Here is a 23,156-nt window from a genome sequence, read left to right as displayed (position 1 = left end):
TCACACTTTTATATCCTTTCATAATGACTCTTGCTAATTTGCTTGATAAACATATTGTCAGTTCTTCTTTTTTTTACATATATTTTTCCATGCCTTCAGTAGTTCCTCTCAAAATCTATAAATATTTCATTTAAAACTGTTATTAAGCTTTGTTGGGTTGAAATTGTCTTTGTCTGTAGCATCACTTAGGGACTGTGTAACCCATCTTGTCTGTTAGTCAAGACCAACAGCTGCATATATGTTTATATCTGATACTGGGCTTCTTTATCTCAAGCATAAACATATATAAAAATTAACACTATTATTTACAAATGTGTTTGAACTATCCAGAAGATGCCCAAAACTCGGTCCAAACAAGATACCTTTGGTGTTGGTGACAAGGTGATTGCTAAGTGGTCTGGCAGCAGCTTGTTCTATAATGCTACAGTCTTGGGAAAAACTGGAAGTTTCTATGATGTCCAGTTTGAAGATGGATCAGTCAGCTCAGTTGAGCCAATTAATGTAAAAGTAAGTACTTGAACTTAGAAAGGTTATGTTGTAAGTTTTGTGTAGAAAGTTTTCAGTGTTCAAAGCTTAATATTGGTATTTTTATGTGTGGTATACCATGTCACGTCTATAAAGGAACTTAAAGAGTTAATTAGTAGAAGACCATTAGTTTATTATTTAGCATCTCAAGAAAAAAACAAAAAAGTTAAACATTTCCGTCTTTATTTGTATACCAGGACTCAATTTCAACAAGTAGTAAAGACAAATTGCTAGTTTAGATTGTCACTTACTAGTTGAAACAAATCCTCATAAGTGAATATTACTACTAGTACAGTGTAGTATAATTATGTAATTCTTGTTATTTGTATGTCAAATCCATGAAGTTCACACTTAAGTCACTGATATACATTGGTCTTCATAATTTAGTCAGTAATTGTTCATAAGTCCATATTTCTTCGAAAATAAGTTAGTCAGAGAATACAGTATTATTTTCTGATAAATATCTTGAAGAACTTCCTGTTATGCTCTGAACATATCAATCTTGGTCTTATGTTTTATCTGCATGCACACATATATTCTCATTCTGATAAGCTCCCCTCTCACACAAAGGTATATCTGTGGATTTGCAATGCTAAAAACCAGGTTTTGATACCTGTAGTGGGCAGAGTACAGATAGCCCATTATGTAGCTTTATACTTAATTCAAAACAACAACATTCTGACAAGCTGTTAGCCCTTAGCAGGTATTGTTTTGATTTAAAACATAGGAAATACCAATTTAAAGTATATGAACCTGTAATATTTTTGAACTGATATGCTGGTAATACTATTACTTATGTTTAATTTGAGAAAGGTATAGGAAGAATTCCATGTTCTTTGGAGCACAGACTCTAAACCATCTGAAAATCTGGAGGACTGGTCGTTTTAATTCAGTCTCTGGTAAATATACAGTCATGTACAGTGGTGTGTCCAGGAGTTAAGATACAGTACTTGCCTCCCATTACAAGATTAACTATTCCAGTTCAGTGCTGCTCCCAATATGCAAATTTTTCTTTATGCATGCCACAAGCCTTCCACATCCCCCTGCTATTGAAATTGCAATATTCTAACGTGTCTATCATGCAAAACATCATATCCTTATCAATAGGAACAAGACATGCTCACATGACTCCCTCTACACTCTTCTGAGCTGTCGCATTTTATTTGGCAGCATTTGAGTTTGGACATGCTCTTATGTGTTCTTAGTGATTCATGTTTGACTTTGTTTTCCTCATGTAATAGTTAATTTTCGACATAATTTGCTTTTATTCAATCCATAAGTTTTAAGTTCTCATTTTCTCCAGGGTTATGGATTATAAAAATGGATATCTTCAATGCTTACTTACATATACTGATATCACCTCAGTTTTATCCTCATCTTCAGTTTGTCCATCTCAAAGTTGTTTACCAATTTTGTTCCCCCTCCCCATTCAGACTTACCTCAATAACGTACATGCTTTTTTAAATAGCCTGGGCTATTGTACATCATCTCCATGCTTTGGGGTTAAGATTTTATTATTACATGGACAACTGGCTCATTCTGAACAGGAATTGGCCAATAATACTCAAAAGCTACTTTCTGTGCCATCTTGGGTGGGCTGGTTGATCAAATTGGAGAAGTCCTTCTTCAGACTCACTGAATATTTTGTCAATTTTGAGGTCGTTTTTGACACTAATATTAGTTGAGTATTGCCTTCTCCTTTACAACTTCATTTAATGGAACTTTTGGTTCACTAGACCCTCTCAGCTCAGTCACTTACTGTTTCCATTGTTCTATTGCTTTTGGAGATGTGGTCTTCCATGACATCACTAGTCCTTTCTAGCCATGCCCACATGAGATCCCTTCAGTGGGTGCTTCTTGAACAATGAATCTCACTTGGGATCCTCTTTTCATCCCAATTTCCCTTTCTTTTCCTTGCTAAACAATCTACATTGGTGGCTGGACAAAGTACAGACATAAGTGGGCATGCATCTATATCTACATCTTTTCACAGATGCATTCCTTCAGGTATGGGAGTCATGGGTCAAACATCAGGAAGCTTTGGGTCATTGGTCTACAGACAAAAGCTCTTTGCATGTTAGTGTTTTTAAACAGAAAGGGAGGGCTGCCTGTTCCTGCCATGCCTAGAGTGAATAATTTGATCTGGTCTGCTTTCCAAGATAAGGTTTTGTGTTCACCTATTGCACTGTCCCCAGTAGTGACATTCCTCTGGACCCTTCACCATATTATCACCTTCCTTTTTTCAGTTGTGGTATGGGAGTCCTTACCACTTTCCATTTCCAATCTGCTGGGGTGGTTGACTATGGAGCCACCTTGCTTAATGTGTCCCATACAATAACCATTTAGTTACAGAGTATGGAAGTAGTGTTCTGTGAGTATAGGTGAGGTAATATCCTTTGGTTGGAGGTAATTAGTATATGAGAAGTCAGAATGTCGCTTACCTTTCACATTGGGAGCTTTCATCCTACATTCATGTGGATGTTGGTACCCCATGAGAGGGTTTTGGATTAGAGTGAACCAATCAACAAAAGTCCTCACATGAATTTGGGTTGTCTGTCTTCCTCAATTTCCTCATTCTATGTAGTGGTTCACAGTAATGGGCTGTGGGATTTTCATGGTTCTGTCCTTGACTCTTCCTTGTTCTCTTCATACAGGAATGTTGTCGCCATTTGTATGGTCCCATTCTGTGCCACAGTTGAGGAAGTTGATTGTGTGAGATAAATATCCTTTTGATACTAGATATCAAGTTCCCAGATTGATAGCTCAGAAATAATCCTTGTGTTATACCAAGGAATAAGAATGGTTGTTAATCCCCATTTATTAAGTTTGATGTGAAGACAGTATGATCCTCATTTTACTCTCACATGGATTTTGGTGCCTTGAGAGGAGATTTTGAATGTTATTGACTTACAGGGTATGGTCCACTGCATCCTCACTACTCTACACTCAAGGGTGCATCCTTGTTTACCCACCTTTCTCATTGTGGGATTGAGTGACAATATCTTTCTCTGGTTATGTTTACCTTTCTGCAATATTCTCTCCTACTTGCATGTGCTCATTCATTTTCTACTCTTATATCCTGCACATTCCACAAATGGAGGAAGAGTATACCTGTCTCAGAAATGATGTGGTTCCCCTCTTCTGGTTATTGGATCTGAATCTTTCATTTTCATGGGGTATTCTTCAGGTGCTTTCAAGGGGTACTTATATCATTCCCCTGCACTGTCCCTCCTCTTTCTCAGTGTAGGATTCTAACCAATCTCATGAAAAGGAGGGAAGTACCATATTAGAAATTATAATTTTCCAATACAGAAAATATATTAAATGTTTTTCTGATAGTTACTTACTTCCACCTACCATTCCTCCACCACTTTTCTCTGGTGCTGACACCTTTTTGCCAAATATTGAAGTGATAGTTCTGTAGACAAGTGTAAAGAGTGTCATGTGAGTATATCATGCTATTGGTTAAGAAATTATGTATGATGGTTTACATTGGAGACATACTGGAATATAGTAATTCCAACATGTGGGAGTGGAAGGCTTGTGGCATCTATAAAGAAAAAATTTTCATATAGAGGGCAGCACAGAAGGAAAATAGTTAAAATCTTTTGAAAAAAGATAAGTGCCTATTGGAAATACATTTTCATGATAGGTAAATTATATTTTTGAGGCGGGGGACAAGTATTAACATTTATATTTACATATAATTACTATTTATTTTTGTAATATTTAAATTTTATTATTTCCTGGTGAAAATTAAAAGTACAAATGAAGAATATGAATAGCAGCATGCTCCTCCCCCTGGCTGCACCATTGGTCATGTACTTTCACCTCACAATCCCTATACAGCAATGAGTGAAAACAACAAATTCATTTTAGTGAATATAACAGGAATTATATACACAAGATTTTTTTTTTAATATACATGGATATAGTACTCATACAGAACAGACTTTAAACTCAAAGCAGATGGTAAATCAAAATTAACTACATATTTTATGTTCACCATACTGGAAATTTACAGAAATGTAAGGTGAAGGCTAACATAATAATGTTCTTGTGTGCTCTATTGTAAAATTTTCAGTACCCAGTCAACTTATCTTGCATACATTGTACGTGTTCATGTGGGCAGTTATTTTTCGATTCTGTTCCAGAGTTTGAATACTGTGTCAATCAAAATGTAGTCTTACAATGTTAAAAATGTTGTTTATTTTGGTGGCTTGAGTAAATTTTATTTACAAATGTTAAAAAATGGAAATTTTTAAGTAATCCTTCTGAAAAAAATTTTCATGAAACTATGTGTGTATTCAATAAAAGTTATCAGGATTTGTTTCTGTGAATATAACATAGCAACCTATCTTATAGGTCAGTGATACTAAGAAAAATACTACTAACACAAATTCTGTGTCTAACTTGGCAGTAAAATGTTTATGTACTGCAAATTGGTATCACAATGTCCACAATAATCAACATAACTGTACATTTCAAGACAGTCAACAATAATTATGTTGTACGTCCAGTATCACGTGAATGTCGTGTTACATCGTGAACTGTTGTTTTCCCTTAGACTAGATTATTGCATAAAATATTATTAACAGAAGTTGTGTTTATTATGTAATAAATGTGTTATGGAAATATTTAAAGACTATCAACAGAAATCAGTATCTGAAGGAAGATATAATGCTAATTTACTTTCTCACAAAGTTAAGACAAAATTTTGCACTTGCTATATCAAAATAAATTTGAAATTAACAAATTTTGTTTGGTTGCTTAACAAATGAGGATTCTTCCCTATGGATGTTAAAGCTTGTTATTATAGTCTTTTAATGTATGATTTATTATTCATAAGAACTTGGGGTATGATATAAAATAAAATTTCTTTTTCAGTAAGCTTTTTTTTTTAATTTCGTGCAAAACTACTTGAGGGCTATCTATGCTAGCTCTCCCTAATTTAGCAGTGTAAGACTAGAGGGGAGGCAGCTAGTCATCACCACCCATTGTTAACTCTTGGGCTACTCTTTTATCAACAAATAGTGGGATTGACCATAACATTATAATGCCCCCACAGCTGAAAGGGCGAGCATGTTTGATGTGATGAGGATTTTGAACCCATGACCCTCAGATTACGAGTTGAGTGCCTTAACTACCTGGCCATGGGAATTGGAATTAGGTGTGGAAAAGCATGTTGTAAATGTATTGCATATTTATCCATTAAATTATTTGCTTACCCTTTGCCAGAGAATTATATTTAGTTTTGCCTGTGTTGTAACATTTAACTTAGCATGGATAATATTTTTGTGATTTTTATTATTGCATAACTGATACAAATTATGTTAGTTATATCTTTCTCTGATAGTGCATGTAATAATAAAGTGACATGTTAGAATGGTATCTTTTAAGTATGTTTGAATTGTGTTGAGGTCTCACCATACTTGAAGAATTAGCACAAGCAAATGTTCTATTTTAAATTGCTGTCTAAATCACCAAATCATCGTTTGGTAACTGTACTGCCTAGACTCTTTGAAAATAAATGTCATTCAGTGAATGTTGAGAGTAGCATAAGATAAAACATATAGTCTGACTTGTTTTTTTATACGCTCATGTTTAAGATGTTTTATAAGTACTGGTGTCACAATATTTTCAAATTTATTGTAGTAATTTACATAATATTTATTCAGTAGTGTTGCCCATATGCACACATGGTGTCTAGTTGCTATAAATTCTAAATCTTGTTCAAATTAAGTATAGTAGAAAAAAATACTGATCTTGTAAACAGTAATTGTGTGCCAGTCCACCTACAGGAAAAAACTCATCATATTTCAGTAGAAATATGGAACAAAAGAGCACTTACTACTGATCTTGTAAACAGTAATTGTGTGCCAGTCCACCTACAGGAAAAAACTCATCATATTTCAGTGGAAATATGGAACAAAAGAACACTTACATGGCAAAATTGCTTATAGAAGTGCAGTATATAGGCACACAGTGCATTTTCTACATTCTTATTTTAGAATAGGAATTTTTCAAAATTTTTCATTTATGAAGATTTGTGCCTGATTTTCACATAATATGTTGGTCACAAAGACCATTAAGTTGTTGATACTTTAGCTGCCTATTGTTCTGTGTCATTCATCTAAGACAATACCTTTTGATTTATTTGTGAAAGAAAGCTGTAAGAATGTGAATAGTTTGTGAAATTAGACACCAATTTTTTTCCTTTGGTAATAAGTTTATATGTTAAAGTTATACCTCCCTTATGTTTAAATCAGAATGACCAGCCTCATGAATAGAACAAATCACAGAGTATGTTTGACCTTACCAACTAATATTCAATCTTGAATAAGGTTTCAATGGAAGACATCTATAACATATATTGTGAGAGCTCTCCAGTAAAGATTACTGTCTATCGTTGCAAGTAAATACATGTACACTGTATTTCTAAATATAATAAAGATTATTTATTGTGATTATACATGTGTCGAGTCTTTCTTCATTTCTTAGAAAACCAGTTAGTCAGAGAATACAATATTTACTTTGTGCTAAATACCTCGAGGAGCTTTTTGTTATTCTATAAACATATCATGTTGCTATTTGTGTTAATACATTTTATCTGAGAATGCCTCAAAATAAATAGGAAAGATAAAATGTTCATGCCATAACCACAAGATATATTACACCTTACCACATACTTACTCCGAAATGTGTGTTATTAAGTTTGAAAAAGCTTCTTTTTTAATGTAAATGGGGTATTTTCCAAGAAGCTATTCTAACCAAGATGAAGTGTTTGTCACTTAAGAGGACTATTGTTGGATTTAGGAGAAGCTCTCTGTAGGACTTAGGAATTTTATTGATGCAATGAAGGTCTATGGGTTCTTTTTCTTTACCTTCACAGATTAGAAGGAGAACTGCCAGAATCAGATGTATTCAGAATGGCAGAATGAGCTGTTCTCTTGTCTTGAAAGTCTGAGACCAAGAGGAGAGGTCTCTAAAGAATTCCTAGGCCAATTTCCACTCCAGTCAAGGCCATCTGAAACTAGTTGAACGAGAGACTGATAACCCAAATGTGGTTGTAGTTAAAGCCATCTTAGACTATGTGATTGAGACTGGAGGTGATGTTAGTAGGCAACATCCACCAACATGAACTATTTCCTCAGCAGGTAAAGACATTGAAAGATGAGGCAATCAGGAGTTATCCTAGTAGGTCAACTATGAATTCTAGAGAAGCCTGGAGTCGCACAGAGCCAAGTTTTTAAGCACATCTTGTTCTTGTGTTGACCTTGTCAGAGCTACATAAAGTTTTATTTTAACAGTTAACTTAGTGAAAAAAATGTCAGGCCTATCACAGTTATGGCTTGCATTCTCAAAGATCATGCAGGTCACACATTTTGCCTGTTGTGTTTATGGCATATATCTAATAGTTAATAAACTGTGAGGAATTTCTGTTTCCTCTGAGTTTATATTGATGTACACTGTATTAAACAGCATGAATATTAATTCTAGCTGATAAAAATTCTTACAGGAAAAAAATCTTAGTTTAACTGACATTTGCCTATGATTATATATATATTGTGATGGCATAAATAAAAAGTCGAGTTTGATGATTTTTAGAGAATGGCACAATACTGTATGGTAACTACCAAGATGAAGCCTGTGTAGTGTAACCAGAGAAGGTTACCAAAGCACAAGTTGGAAATGGTGTTTGAAACTACTACTGTATGTGACAACATATAATGGTGATATGTGATTAGCTATATACTTGTATAAATAAATGTGTGTGTGGTCTTGCACATGCATTATAATATACAAAGTATAAACCTTGTTGTATAGCATGGGTGGATAAATAACATTTATAACACTATTGTTAGGACAGTGTGATATCATTATTGACTTGTAAGATATTATTTGAACGTACAGTGCACCTGTTATTTTCATTAATACAGGTGAGAGAATATTCCAATTTTGACATAGAAATATTCAGCAAGTATTGAGTTTTTCTGGAAGGAAAAAGTGACAAAGAAACTCATACTATGTCTTTGAGAAGATACTAATTCACCTGACATTTTTAGGTAATATTAATGTAAGATAATTTGATTTAATGGAATCCAAATATTCATAAGTGAGTGAAAATATCAGTAGTAAATGAAGTTCACAGACTTAAGCTTGAATTATTATAACAAGTCTAAACTTGGTGCATCTAGTGTTTTGTTTAATTATAATGAAATATTTTTAATCATAAAGACGGGCGTAGATTCTGGGAGTGGTGGAAGGTATACATCCCCATCATTTTAGGTGGGGGGTATGGTGCATACAATCATTCCCCCCTACAATTTGGTCTGTTGAATTGTTTTATTGCATCACAGGCCTACAAATTGTGTATTTGTTCTTGTGATTCTCGTCTTCTTACCAGTCGAATTACATAATTAGGCCTAGTAGGATTTTTCAGTAGCCGAAATGTACATCTTTAATATAGGCGTGCTTCTAAGCTTTTCGATCTAAGTTATAGTTTGTAACTTCATAGGTATCAGTCAGTAGGCCTAAGTATACATGCAAGTATCGTGGCAACAAGATTACTCTGTGACTGCATGTTTACAGCTTTCAGGTTCATGTAATCAGAGATTACCAATTTGCAAATTGACCAGTCCACATAAGTGTTTGCAAAAATCATCCCCCCATTGGGTGTAAAAAATCTACGCCCCTGCATATAGATTAATATTTTTGGTAAGCACAAAATTTGTTTACCATTCTTTTACTAAAAAGTGTTTTTGAAGTGTAAGAAAATTCACAATATAAATGTGTTACTGGGGCAGCTTTCTTAGTGAAGCTTTGTAGTCACCCCTAGATAGTACTAAACTTATACCTGTAAGAAAGTCTCATGGGAGAGATGATGTATTAATGGATTCTAAAAATCAGAAATACAGAATGACTTTTGTAAACCTTGAGTGTGGAAACCAGTTTTGTAGTCTTCATCCCATTTCTTTCCTTCTTGATTTGGGTTTGGTTTACTTAACAACCAGATAGCAATGGAAGGAATGCATTTGCATTGGAAAGTTAGTTCTTTTGGTTGTTGTCATTATCAGAATAGCTGTAAGTAGTGATAGAACAGAGACACAACCAAGCATGGGTGACCAAGAAAATTACAGTTATTTAGGGATATATATTCTATAATGCATATAGATGTGAACACATGTAAAGTCTTTAGAAATGTCACTTAACCAAGATAAGTGCTTTAATACTCTAAAGTTTCCCACCTGGCTCAATTTCAGAGTAATTAGAGTTCATTTTACTTTATGTGTTCGATACTATTTTTTTTTCCTACTCAAGAACAAATTGTAAACTCCTCTAAAATTATCTTGTGTTTTGACTAGTCATTTGTACTTTACTTGAGTGTGCTTGAATCTCCAACATAGTGTAAATCATCTCAAAATGAAAGAAAACTGAAGATCACTGTTCTCAGGACTTCTTATTCAGCAGCATTAATCATTGATGATTTGGATCCTTTGGCCATTCCCAAGACATCTGGAGTTAGCCTAACTCTTGGAATGGGTGAGTTCATGGATGAAGCTGCATTGCTAGGTTATACATTGAATTCTCAATGAGTCTATCAGTGAGCTGGCTTTCAAGTCAATTAGGACCTGGCAGCTTCTCCACCTACCATATCTTGATTTGTGAATGAAGAGCCTGCCATAGCAGTGTTAGTGCTACCAGTGTGTTTCCTTCTAACTGATTCTAGCCATCTATCGTCACACCATGGGCAATACCAATATAGGTGAGGGAGGAGACAGCTAAGCTGAGAAGGAAACATTGGTTCTTATTTATGATGTGCTCTGTTGGAGGATGCTTTATAGTAAAACATTACTGGTATGAAATATGTACATGCCTCTGACAGGACTGTTACATTTTAAAACCAAAACAGACCTTTCCAGAGTTAAGTTCTTTCTGAGGATCAAGGAAGCACCAGTCAAGTCTTGCCAGGCTGGAACCAAGAGCTCATCAGTGGTGACTATCAAGTCATCAGTGATGAATAAGATTCTCTTGATATCAGCTACCATGTGACCATCATCATCAAAACAGTACTATAATCCACATTAGGAATTACTGAGGATACAGCTCTTTATCATACCACCTGCAGCAATTGCCAACAACTAACACTGAATCAAATCCACACATTCATCAGGTGTTAACAGGAGCAGACAAAAAAACAAGAGCCTTCTATAACCGTAAAGAAAACCAGTTGGAGGTATGTTTGAAGTCCATTCCCAGTTAGAAGAGGAACTCAGACAAATAAGAGTAAGGTTGACCCAGATCTAAAATACTTTGTATAAGGCTAAAGAAATTGTGCAACAGATCACTGCTATTAGTAAAACAAATTTGTAGCTGCTTATGAAGATATACTGGAAGGCTTAAAATGAGGTGAGAGTTTATACTTTGGATTACCCTAAGTATGTATTGTAAACGTAGAATTTGTTCATCATTGTGTGAATATTTTATTTCTTTATGTATGTCACTCAGTTTCATTTATATTTGTATGATACACTTGTATCTATTTTAATATACGTATTAGGAAATTGGATAATACTTGAATGTCCTTTTAACAGGTTACATTTTGTTAACTTTCTGTAAAAGCTAAATGTTTTTAACATGAAGGATGACACTATTCATAGAGCTAAAACCTAAAGATTATATATTAAAATTACATTATATAATATTAAAAAGTAAGTTTAATGTTTTTGTATATTAATACTTTGGCTCTATATCAAGTTTACAAACTTACAGTGTTTAAAAACTAGATCTGATGTTACCTTATGGCTAAATTACTTTCTTATTGCTTGTAAAATATTGCATTAACTAATTTAAAGGTAAAATGACATTATACTGATAAAACTGACTACAGTCCCTAAGAAAAAAGAAATGAAATTGAAGTTAATTATGATATCTGGTAATTGACAAGGAATACATATGGTACACGTTATGTTTACTGAAGAGTCCATTTGTAACACCCTTTCATAATTAGTCTCACAAGTGTTTGTTGTTGTTCAAATGTTATTGATAATTCTACCTAGAGTTATATTCTAGCTCTGTCACTCAGGTAATCCTCAGAGTGAGAAGAGACATCTATGGAATAAGAGGAGATTTATCAAGACATTTGCCACAAAGTAATTCTTTATTCTCTGAATAACTGAATTTATGAAAAATAGATTTATTAACTGTGCTATGAGTCTGTCCATATTTACTTGATACAGCTGGACAGTTGTCTTTACTGAAGTGAGATCTTTGGATTTATTTTGGACCTACTGAACAGAGATCTCGTATTATAGTAATAAGCATCACATTACCTAGTTAATTTAATTTTGTTAAGCTTATTGAAAATAACTTGTACTATCTATGTAACTGATTATTCCCACTGAAACATAAAGGAGTTATGATGGAAAGATTACTGCTCCAGTGGATGCAAAATACAGCAATAAAAACCACAATTTAAAAACAGGTCTCAAAAGATTAATAGGTAAAACAATGAAGGTAAAAGACTGCAGTCAAACAAAATGATACATTCAAAGATATGAAAAAAGAAGGTATTTTTCACTTTATTTAGTACATTAATGATTTCACTACAGTTTGTCTTATGGTAGAGACATTTCAGAGAAAATATAAACTGCTACTAAAAATAACTTGATATTAATGTAGTAAAAGGGTTTAAAAGTTATGGAAATGAAAACATTAAAATACAAAAAGTATTTTTATTTTTAAAATTAAAATCACTTTGTATTCAAATTAATTTGGTAAGTGCTTCAGACGTTCACGAATTGTTTTAAAAATATTTCATTAAAAATACTGATTTATCTAGAATAGGTGTGAATGTTTAGAAATACTTTAATAAAAAATCTGATCTTTTACCAGCAGTTTGAATGTTTACTGAAAAATTGTCAAAGTTCATGAAGATATGAATAAAGAACTTATAAATACTGTTTGCATTGTTGTTTACAGCTTAACAGAAACAGTACTGATCAAATGGATCAACACTATTGGTGTATGTTAATGTTTTTATGATGAATAAAGAACCTTAACGCTATTGTACAAGTTAACACATATGTTGATAACATTTTCTAACTGTGTGTTATAAATTATGGTATCTCTTCTGAAGTTATTGTTTAAACTTTGATTAAAGTAATATTTTGACTGCTGATATCATGTAAATTTGTATTTTTTATTATTTTGGAACCAGAAACCAGTTATATCAACCAAGGGCAGCCAATCACCAGCAAGAAAACGAACTTCTCGAAAAACACAAGGTCGTAGCAGCAGCAAAGGACGTCCAAGTCGTAGTAGAAGTAAGAGGAGGACCAGTCGCAGTAGCAGTAGATCAAAGTCTAGATCAAGAAGAAGAATAAAAGCAGAAGTGTCACCCATTAAGAAGGTCAATGAGAAACGAGATCAGAAGTTGAAAAGCCCTTCAAAAAACTTGGAAAAGCCTGAAGAAATTCCAGAAATTAATCTCACAGAAGAGGTTTCAACTCTAGCAGCACAAACTTTACCAAAATTTAATTTACAGCAGACTCATGAAGTACGTATTTAACATTTGTACCAAGTTTATTTCAGGAATTTTAGAAATGAGCATCACTTATGTCAGTACATACATTTAGTGAAATTGGGACATCATGTTCCGCAGTTCATTTGTTAATTGCATTCTTTTTCAAAACAGAGTGGTTACTTTTCAATTTTTCATTCATTTGACCAATACACGTGTTCATGTTTATCAGTTCATTCTTGTTTCTGTATTTCTGCAAATGAATTTTGCAAACCTCTTTTTTTGTCCAATGACTTCTGAAGTACTTATTACAATTTTTGGGTGCAGGGGATCACATAAACAACCAATGTTATTTCTCAAGTCTCAGGTACAGATGACCTGATAGTGGATCTTTTGGCCTTTGTAACTTGGGAGATCGAACATTATATGGGCCAGTCTTTGTCCCCAGACATTGCCCAGGTTCCTCCTGAGTTGACCTGAACCTGTACAGAATGATGAGATCTTTCATCATCTTTTTCTATGAATCACCTAGGCCGAATTCGGTCTTTACGTATTTTGTGTCTTAGGTTTGTCATGTTTATCCCTTCTCCTTATCTCTTATCCTTCATTATTGCATGAACAAACTTCCCAACCATTTTTATTTTTCCCCCAAGGACTTTTCATCAGTTTGTTTTTCTTACAAACGTGTGGACTATTGGTTTTTACAAAAACATTTGTTATGTTCCTTGTTAATATACTTGAGGGGCAGTTCCCAAATTAAATGTTAAGTTTTAACCATGCCCAATATTCTTACTTATGTCTTACCTTGACCATCCTCTTACAGTACCTTCTTTATATACATGATATATATATATATGATAAGTTGAGGCTCTATACTGAAATTTTGAGGAGTTTTTTGCATATACTCATCTCTCCTCCCCTTTAGTCTGTATTTTGTCTTCAGCTCTGGTGTTACATTCATGATTCTTTGTTGTTGGGACCTTATAGGATGGGATGCAGTTTTGGTTTAGGGTCAATTTCCTCTCAATGTATTTCAAGGATTTAAGTCTGATACCTTTTATGAGACAAGCCACTCATCTGTGGTGCTGACATCTGCCAAACTTGGAAGTGATAGCAAACTATTGGTAAAGGGGTATAGAGGGAGTCACATAAGGATATTGTGGTAATATTAGTTAAGAGGTGATGTTTGATGATTTACATTAAAGACATGTTTGAATATTGTAATGAAGACTTGGGGCATGTGTAAGGGAAAAGTTTGCATAAAGAGGGTAACATTGAATAAGATTTATTAAACTACATATATGCTGCAAAATTTTAAAAGTAAAGTGTATGATATGCAGTTTGTTTGTAAAGCTTGTAGTTTAGAGAGGTTTGAGGGTATCCAAAATAAGAGTAAAAGAGATTCAAGAAGAGAAATAATTTAAAGTGGAAATGGGCAACAGATGTATAAAAGAAAAAAAAATGAATTTAAGCTTTTACTTTTAAGGTATGCATTAGCTAAACATGATTTTCAGCAAGTTAAAACTGTATTAAGGCTAAAAGTTGTGCATTTAATTACATTTCTAAGTTCTATTAAATAATATACTTCAGCCATAACTTGTGCAGTTGAGGAATTGGGGGAAGAAAAACAAATGAGACAAATAGGGGTAGTAATGCAAAACTTGGTGTTGCAGTTATAGTTTATTCTTTGATACAATACATGAATAGGATATCTTGTGAAAGAGAGAAGAAATTAGTTTATACTGTCCAGAGGTAGGGTTGGAGGACAACTAATCTGACAAGACAGTAAAGAGTGTTAGTAATGATACAGTCTTTGTTGTGGATATTGGAGCCAATGCTGTAGGGAAGGGTGGGTCAGAGAAGCTGATTGATAGTTACAGGAGATTGGTAAAGACATTTAAAGTAAAGGATCATAACATAATTCTCACATTGATACTTTCGACATTTAGTTATGCAGATGAGATCTGAATTAGATTACTAGGGTTAAATGATAGGCTTAGGTTAACGACTAAGGATGAGAAGATTGGCTGGTTGGACTTTTAAGATCAGTTTGAAAAGAGAAAGTCTTTTGAATGTGTAATGCAAACAGGACAAGTGGTGGTTTGGCTTAGCCATTGGTGTTTTGACTGATACTACCTGGTACACATTTATTTAAGTGAAAATGCAGTGGGCAAATGGAGCACACAAACCATAACTCATGGCTTTACAGTTAAAATAAAGGATTCAACACTGAAACTAGGATTTCAAAATTATGTGCTTTATTAAGTTTTATCCAACTGCTCAAAAGTATACAATTAACTTCTCATATCCTCTTGCTTCAACAACAGCTTTCTAGTTCATTAAAAAAACACTTTTATAACTAAGATATTTTTATATATTCAAGCTAACACTTCTTAACTGTGTTATCCAATGCTAGAAAAGGTGGCAGTAAGCTACTTGTAGAGAGTTGAGGTGTGAGATGATCAGGGGACTTGTAGTAGCAGTATTCATCTTGCTTGTCTTGACTGGCATGAAGTCTTCAGAACCATTTTCTCAGTGCAGGAGAACTGATTTTATGCTTGTTACATGGGTTTTATTTGATTTTTCCTTAGTGTTCATGCAATCTGCCAAACAGTATATACAACTACTCTCAAGTAGTTCCAAAACTTAATTGGCCATTTAAATTTCTTGCAATCATGATGAAATATCCAGAAGCAAAAACAAAACTACTCACTTATTGACTGAAGACTATCATACTTGATAGTCACTATTCAGTCACTGTTTACGCCCATGCAATGACACCTCCAAGCTGTTAAGGAATTCTACAGATCCGTCTTGCTAATGAGGCATTCATGGTTTCTCATATCCCTTTCTGAACTCAGGCAGTGTCACCTCATAGCAGTATAAACATTCCAGCAGACAGTGTCTTAACACGTTCTCCTTCTAAAAAGCATTGCTGTTTTTATATCCTTGTGTATATACTTCACTTTTTTCAGAATTACTTAATATTCAAAACATTTTAAATACCCAAAATGCTTTAAATGGATGGTTTAAATTAAATAGGGTAGTCAATGGATTGTTTGTAGGGCTGTTAATTCAGCTGTAAGGAAGTCTTTAAACTAGGACTATAAACACGATGGAGGTCAAGATAAAAATACAGAAAAATAAAGTATAGTGTAGGAACAAATTACAGTAATGGTTTTAAGGTTTAGTTAAGTTTTTTATGTTGTAATGCTAGAAATGTAAGAAATAAATAATGATTTTAGATCACTATTTCGAATGGGGATTTTGAATAACTGAAACTTGGTTAGATGTAGGTGATTTTGATGGTAAATTTCTTTGAAATGCCTGGTTATAGGTTTTAATAGGAACAGCAGGAGTGAAGGACTGGCAACATTTGTAAAATGTAAGTTATATTCTATTGAACTTGAGGATATTGAAGATAGTAGCAAGAAGATTGAACCTGTTTGTGTTTTTGTTGCTGAGTTTAGTGAAAGAAGGTTTTTATTTTGAATTTCTTGGAGCTGAAATTGATGCATTTGAATCAGATGGATGGACTTACCTTTGAAATATTATGTTTTTCTTGTTAAGTTTGAACTTGCGTTGTCAATAAAGCATGTGGCTCAAGATATCCAACTATCATTTGTATACTTGCATACAATATGTCGCCTAAAACACTCTACATTATTCATTGCAACAAAAAGATGGTACCTACTCTTCCTTTCCACCCTAAATAGATTTTATTTTTTGGTTGTTGTTGACAGTTTTACTGTTCTCATTGCTGTGATGTTTTTTTGGTAACTATTTATTGTATTACTGAATTTTCTGTTTTTATGCAACTTGTCTTTATTATGTGGGTCAAAGCACTAACACATTCTCAGCATTGAGACTGCCACACATTCTTGCCATTGTATACTGATATTATTCATGATTGTAATATTTGTGGTGAACCTTCATTTGGATATCACTTGCAATTTTTCTTCATTTGATGAAGGTAGATTTTGCTTAGGCCTCATTGCCCTCTATGTCTGCATAATGAGTTCTGTAAGCTACAGTTAGCCTTAACTGTAAACCTTTAGCTGGTGTTTTTGTTGGTGTTTTGTTTTTATCTAGCTATCAGGTATATTTTATTTTGTGTTGACAATTGTTTTGTACAATATAGATTTCAAAGTTTTGCATACACAATGACTAAAAATGATTAAAGTATTAGATTTTAAGGTTGTTTCTTTCAAGGTGTTTTTGGATAGGGCACCTTTATGGTGGTATTCTCATTAAACTTAATTAACATACTAAAGTACTTTAAAGGATTAACTTGAAGCCAGGTAGATGTACACATGTTCAGTCCAGTTGTTGATGAAATGATGTTTTTTCTAATTACCAGTTTATTTGAAAAGATAGACATAAGATCATAAGTGAGTCACCATTAAATACAAAAGTATCTCTTGAAAAATTGTTTAGATGGACAAAACCAATATGATGAAAAATCTGTTATGGCCCTATGAAATGAAATATATATCTTGAAAATTCCTCTTCAATTAGTTTTTAATTTAAAATAAAGTGGAAGCCAAAATTCCAAAATTGGGACCAGTATTGGGAATTTTGATTTTTCTTATGGCTTAAGGTATTTATCTATGTAGAAATGTATTTATAAAACAAAGAAATAAGTATCAACAATGTTAAAAAAGTACAAATTGCAGGTACATGTGTATGTATTAAAAAATAAATGATAGTGCTGTCACATGTTGACAAAAGTACAGTGAGATGTGTGGTTTGTGATCAGGCTAATTTTGTTATTTTTGTATAATACTTAGAACTAATAAAAGTAATGATTATAAAAATTTATATTTTATAAATATACAAATATATTTATTTAATAAATTCTTTTTGTGTTGTATAACAACAAGAATTACAGAAGTTTTCTGTAAAACGTTTCATCCATATTTTATAGGTAACTTCAAAAGATTTAGAGACTGCTGATACTTCAAAATTCAAGAAGTCTGATGATAAAAGTGGGGAACAAAAGGAAAAAATGGCCATAAATAAATTTCAAACGTGTATATATGGATGTACAGGTGCATTTTTCCAGATGATATTGGTTCCTGCTTTGTGTGTACTCATTCATCTGACATGTACTGAAGTAAGATTAAGTGTTTCCTCTTGTGTGTTTACCTATAATTCTTTTCAAGACCATCTAAAATTATTTTTATCTAGTTGTCATTGATGGCCTTACTATCAGGATTTTTATACATGGCCACTTTCAGTGTGCTGTTCTGTTTCTCTTAAGGAAACATTTGTTTTATATGAAGTTATGATAACTAAGTTGAGACTTTAATCATAGTTTTGTGAAATGTTTTTATATTAACAAAACACCTTCTTTCTTTTTCCACTTTATTTATAAAACCTTCTAACTTGTCTAAAGTGCAACTTACATGTGTATTAAAATGCCATCATACCTAATTATTTCCTCTTTATGTAAGTTAGGGACATATTGTGATAGAAGCTATTCAGGTAGATCGATAAAACTAAATTTTATTTCATTATTTTTGCTATTGTATAGAATATTTATATGTATATCTATATCCAAACACTTTAAACTGAGTTTGCATTATTAATTTCTTATTTTGTTATATTTTATATTTTTTTTACAGTTTTCATGAGTTAGGTACATGTTGGAAAGTCAGTGAACATTATATTTGGCACTTCTGGCCTAGAAAACATCAGGGAATTTCATTTTACAGACAAAACTTGGAGAAGTCAGTTAATTTTATGGGGTTCATTGATACTTCTGAGTTATGGATTGTAAAAAGAATAAATTGTCATTACACTAGAGAATTGCATACAAGTTAAGTTTAGCACATTTATTACATTAATATGCATATTTTATACATAAAAATTGTTTTATCTTGATTTGTCTTCTTATTTGCTGGTAATTATCATGGATTACATAGGCAGTCTTGATAGCTTATGTAAACAGTATGTAACTGCTTAACCAGAACATAGGGATTCTGGATAATGCTTCATTTCATCTTCATAAAACTAGGTTTTAGAAGATTATTTTACCACAGACTAAATCTAATATTTATTAACGAGTTACTATTTGGAGATAGGCTGATTTCATAGTACAAGTTTTCATTTTAGAAACTTGAGTTTAACACACTTGCCACAAGTTTGGTCAAATTGCCCTAGTTCGTGACCTCAAATTTACCATTCTAGTTTTCATATTCTAACTTATTATGTTTGGTGTATCTTTGCAAGATGTTGCAAGCTTTCAGTAAGCATTAAAAGTCTTTTGTAGACAAACAAAAATCCAAATTTTTAATGAAGTATTTTCACAAAAAAATTCCCCTGTGAATTTATGGAGTCAAAGTGATATTTTTGTTCAGATTGAAAATACTCTCCTTTTTCTAAAAATTGTTAAATTTTATTTGCGTAATCTCTACAACATTCTGAGTATATTTCAAAAGTTTTTTTTTAAAAGTGAAACTTTATATTTTTTGTATTCTCAACCTCAAATCTATTACAAGATTGATCAGTTTGACCAACTTTGTATCCACCATACAAAAAATGTGCAATAAAACTAAATTACCCTTTTTCTCTTTCTAAAACGACTTCAATTTGTAACATGAAACCACGTTTGCTTATCTTCAATAACTTGAAACTGTTAATAGTATACACCTGTTTTTACTTAAATTGTATTGTAACCGATAATCTTACCACAGAAGTTGTAAATCACGTGGCAGATGTGTAACTCATATTACCCCATTGAATCATGTAAGGCAAGGGGTACTCAAACTGCTCACAAGCATACTTGTGAAAATTTTTTTTTTTCTTTTGTTTACCCAATCTAACTTTATATAACTTAATGTCCTCAGAATAATAACATAAAAAAACAGGTAATGTCTTTTGAGGATGATCATTTTTCTGGCTTTCTAACTATGTAATAAGAACTGTTAAAAATCTAACTAACTTACTGATGTTTCACATGGGAATAAAATTTGAACTGGAAGTAGAATGGACAATTTTCTGTATATGAAACAAACATCATTTGATAGACTAAAACTATGGCTTCATGTTGGCTACAAATAATAATATGTGTCAGAGAGAACTAAGAGCAAGTTATATAGGCTGTGACAGATGAAAGTGGAAAGAGGGGTCTGATTTTCTAATTTATGGCTCTGTAATCAAATAAGATTGAAGGCCATAAAAGTTTTGTTTTACCTGAGTACTAACAATATTATAATTAGTAATTTATAGTAAACCTTTTACTTCTAGGAGGGGCAGTAAATAACGTATAGAAGAGGGAAGACACAGAGAGCAACATCATAGTTTTTATACTAGAAGAAATTGATTTTTTTAAATATTTCTCCATGAGATTAAGAGCTTCAAATTTATATAGTGCTAAAATTTTTATTATTAGCAATTTTTGATGCAAGTTTGATTCTTAGACCATGATAATAAAGTAGTTTAATTAAATTTTGTATGTAAGTTGTAAAAACTTGTGATATTTGCAGAAAGTGATGAAATGGTCCCCAAGTCAGCAATTATGGAAGAAACATGTAGTACCCTGGGGCTATTGTGTCATGTACATATTTATGTAGGAAAGATTTGAAAGATGTCAACATTAAAATGACAGCTTGATTATTTTGGTAAAGTCTGGCATAATTCAAAGATAAAACAAATCTACATTGTTTTTGTTTCATACTTGAACTTACATTTTTATCCAAAATAACTATAATTATCGTATAAAATAATTTATAAATAATTTTGTTTTAATTTATTATAAGAAAAATTAAATAAAATCACTAAAGTCATTGCTTAGAGCTCTTGATGGATGAGGATTACTGCCAGATATTAATGCATGTATGAAAAAATATAGTATGCTCTAAAAGAATAGATGATATTGTTAATATGTGCAATTATTTTATAAATATCAGAAATATGGGTTTTTGTGAAAGCATTTAAATATTTTGCATCTTTTTGTACATGTATACAAATCAGAAAATATTGTTTTAATATTTGACATTTGAGAAGCAAGCTTGTTAAATAACATCGCATTTTACAACAGGATTTGTCCATATGTAATGTGTTATTCAAATATGCATATTACCAACAAATGCAACATAAAACAATTGTAAAACACTTCTACACACTATTAAGTAAATCTCTAACTTGTAGCTCATCTGGACAATTGTTATAATATGATTGATTTGTCAAACAAAAGCTCTCACTAGTTTAATGTGGCATTAAATTCAACAGCTGCTTATGCTGTTTCCATAATTGTACCTTTACCTTCCTTGTAACATGAGTTTCAACACAGTATTTGGTTACCATGGGTAAGCTACACTGTGGCTCAGCTGTAAGTTTTAGTGGTTATAAAGGCAAAAATTGGGTTTCAATACCTGCATTTAACAGAGCATATACGAGGGCTGTTCAAAAAATACATGGACTGTTTGAATTGCGCGGCTCCAGTTGGTTCCAGGGAAATCCGCTTGGTGTCGCTAGGTTCGCACAGATCAGCTGATTACGACGCCATTTCCCGATTGCAGATATCTTCATCTGTGTATTAGCTACGCGGTTTTAAGTGAAGTTCGATTTTTTCGTTTGGCGGATTTCAGAATGAATGACCTGAAGGAGCGACGACTTGCTGTGAAATTTTGTGTTAAACTTGGAAAATCTGCGACTGAAACTTTTGCTATGCTTAACACGGCTTACGGTGATGTTGCTATGAATCGTACGGCATGTTTCAAGTGGCATGAACGTTTTAAGGATGGTCGACAGTCCATTGAAGATGATGAGCGTCCTGGACGTCCTTCCACGTCGCTGACGACCCACACGTCGACAAATCAACACCATGGTGCGGGCAAATCGACGTCTGACTGTCAGGGAGCTTGCTGAAGAGTGTGGGATATCATTTGGATCTTGTTACGAGATTTTGACCGAAAAATTGAAGATGCACCGCGTTGCTGCGAAATTCAGCCCTCAGAACTCGTGAGTTTTTGGCCAAACACTCGAACACTGTTTGTCCCCACCCCCCCCTACTCACCTGACCTTGCTCCTTGCGATTTTTTATTGTTCCCCAAACTCAAAAGACCATTGAAAGGAAGAAGATTTGAGACGATTCCCGAGATTAAGGCAAATGCGACGAAGGAGCTGGAGGACATTACAAAAGAAGCGTACCAGGACTGTTTCAACAAGTGGAAACACCGTTGGGATAAGTGTGTGCGTTGGGGAGGAGAGTAACTTGAAGGGTCCCAGACCTGTAACTTCTAAATAAAGTACATTTTGTTTTATGACGTCAGTCCGCGTATTTTTTTAACAGACCTCGTATAACCTATTGTGTAGCTTTGTGTTTAACAACAAACAGATATCATATGACAATGCAGTAATATGGTTCATTACTGGAAAGGAGAGTGAGCATATGAAAATGAGTGTTGAAAAATCTACAAATGTTACGAACTTCAAAACACATTGTCTACTGTAGAATGTTATGTATTTCAAAGTCTTAAGCATAAGGATATCAAGAAAGTTTAATGAAATTAATTGAAAACACAATAAAATCAACTTTTACAGTAGGCATATTGTTATTTATTAATATCATTTTAACTCATAGTATCGAGTCATTATCAATTGACAACTATGTTCAAAGGCAGTTGAATTTTGAAAGAGTAATACAGACTTGTGTTCACAAGGACAAATTTGCAGGTAGAATTAAATTAGCTTTTTAGTAAAACGAGGTATATAAAATATTTATGTAAATAAAGAGAGACTTCTGCATATTTATTTTAGTAAGTTTGAAATAAGTGTAAGTGGTACTTCAGCTATTTTGTATTAATTTCTTGTTCTCCTCAGATGATTTCAACATTGTTTTAGTGATAAAATGTTTTACTTCTTTGAGATGTTAAAAAAAAACATGAAGATGTGTTTTGATTTTAAAAAGTTAATTTATCACGATTTGCACACTTGTCTTCAATGTTATAAGTTTGTAATGTTCTTTGAATTCAACTATTTTTTTAATGTAACTCTTGTGTAATGATGGCCTGGTAAAATGGGTTGAAATGTTTTAATTTTTCAAATAACAGCTTGTTTTGTGTAATAGTTGCTTTTATTTTATTATGAATTAATTATTCAG

General features: G+C 32.9%; 1 protein-coding gene across 1 annotated transcript in view; it reads left to right on the top strand.

Moving 5' to 3' along the window:
* Window positions 1-333: 333 nt before the first annotated feature.
* The window catches only part of LOC143228600 (delta(14)-sterol reductase TM7SF2-like), a 49,622-nt gene continuing 26,799 nt past the window's right edge, over window positions 334-23,156 (top strand). Inside the window, exons 1-3 of the mRNA XM_076459825.1 lie at window positions 334-507; window positions 12,746-13,084; window positions 17,976-18,164. Of these exons, the coding sequence (XP_076315940.1) occupies window positions 334-507; window positions 12,746-13,084; window positions 17,976-18,164 (702 nt within the window). The remainder of the gene's footprint in view (window positions 508-12,745; window positions 13,085-17,975; window positions 18,165-23,156) is intronic.

This window comes from Tachypleus tridentatus, chromosome 10, assembly GCF_004210375.1.
Source record: "Tachypleus tridentatus isolate NWPU-2018 chromosome 10, ASM421037v1, whole genome shotgun sequence".
In the NCBI taxonomy this organism is placed as follows: domain Eukaryota; kingdom Metazoa; phylum Arthropoda; class Merostomata; order Xiphosura; family Limulidae; genus Tachypleus; species Tachypleus tridentatus.
Note: the sequence above shows the minus strand (reverse complement) of the source record. Positions and strands in the feature narration are given on the sequence as shown.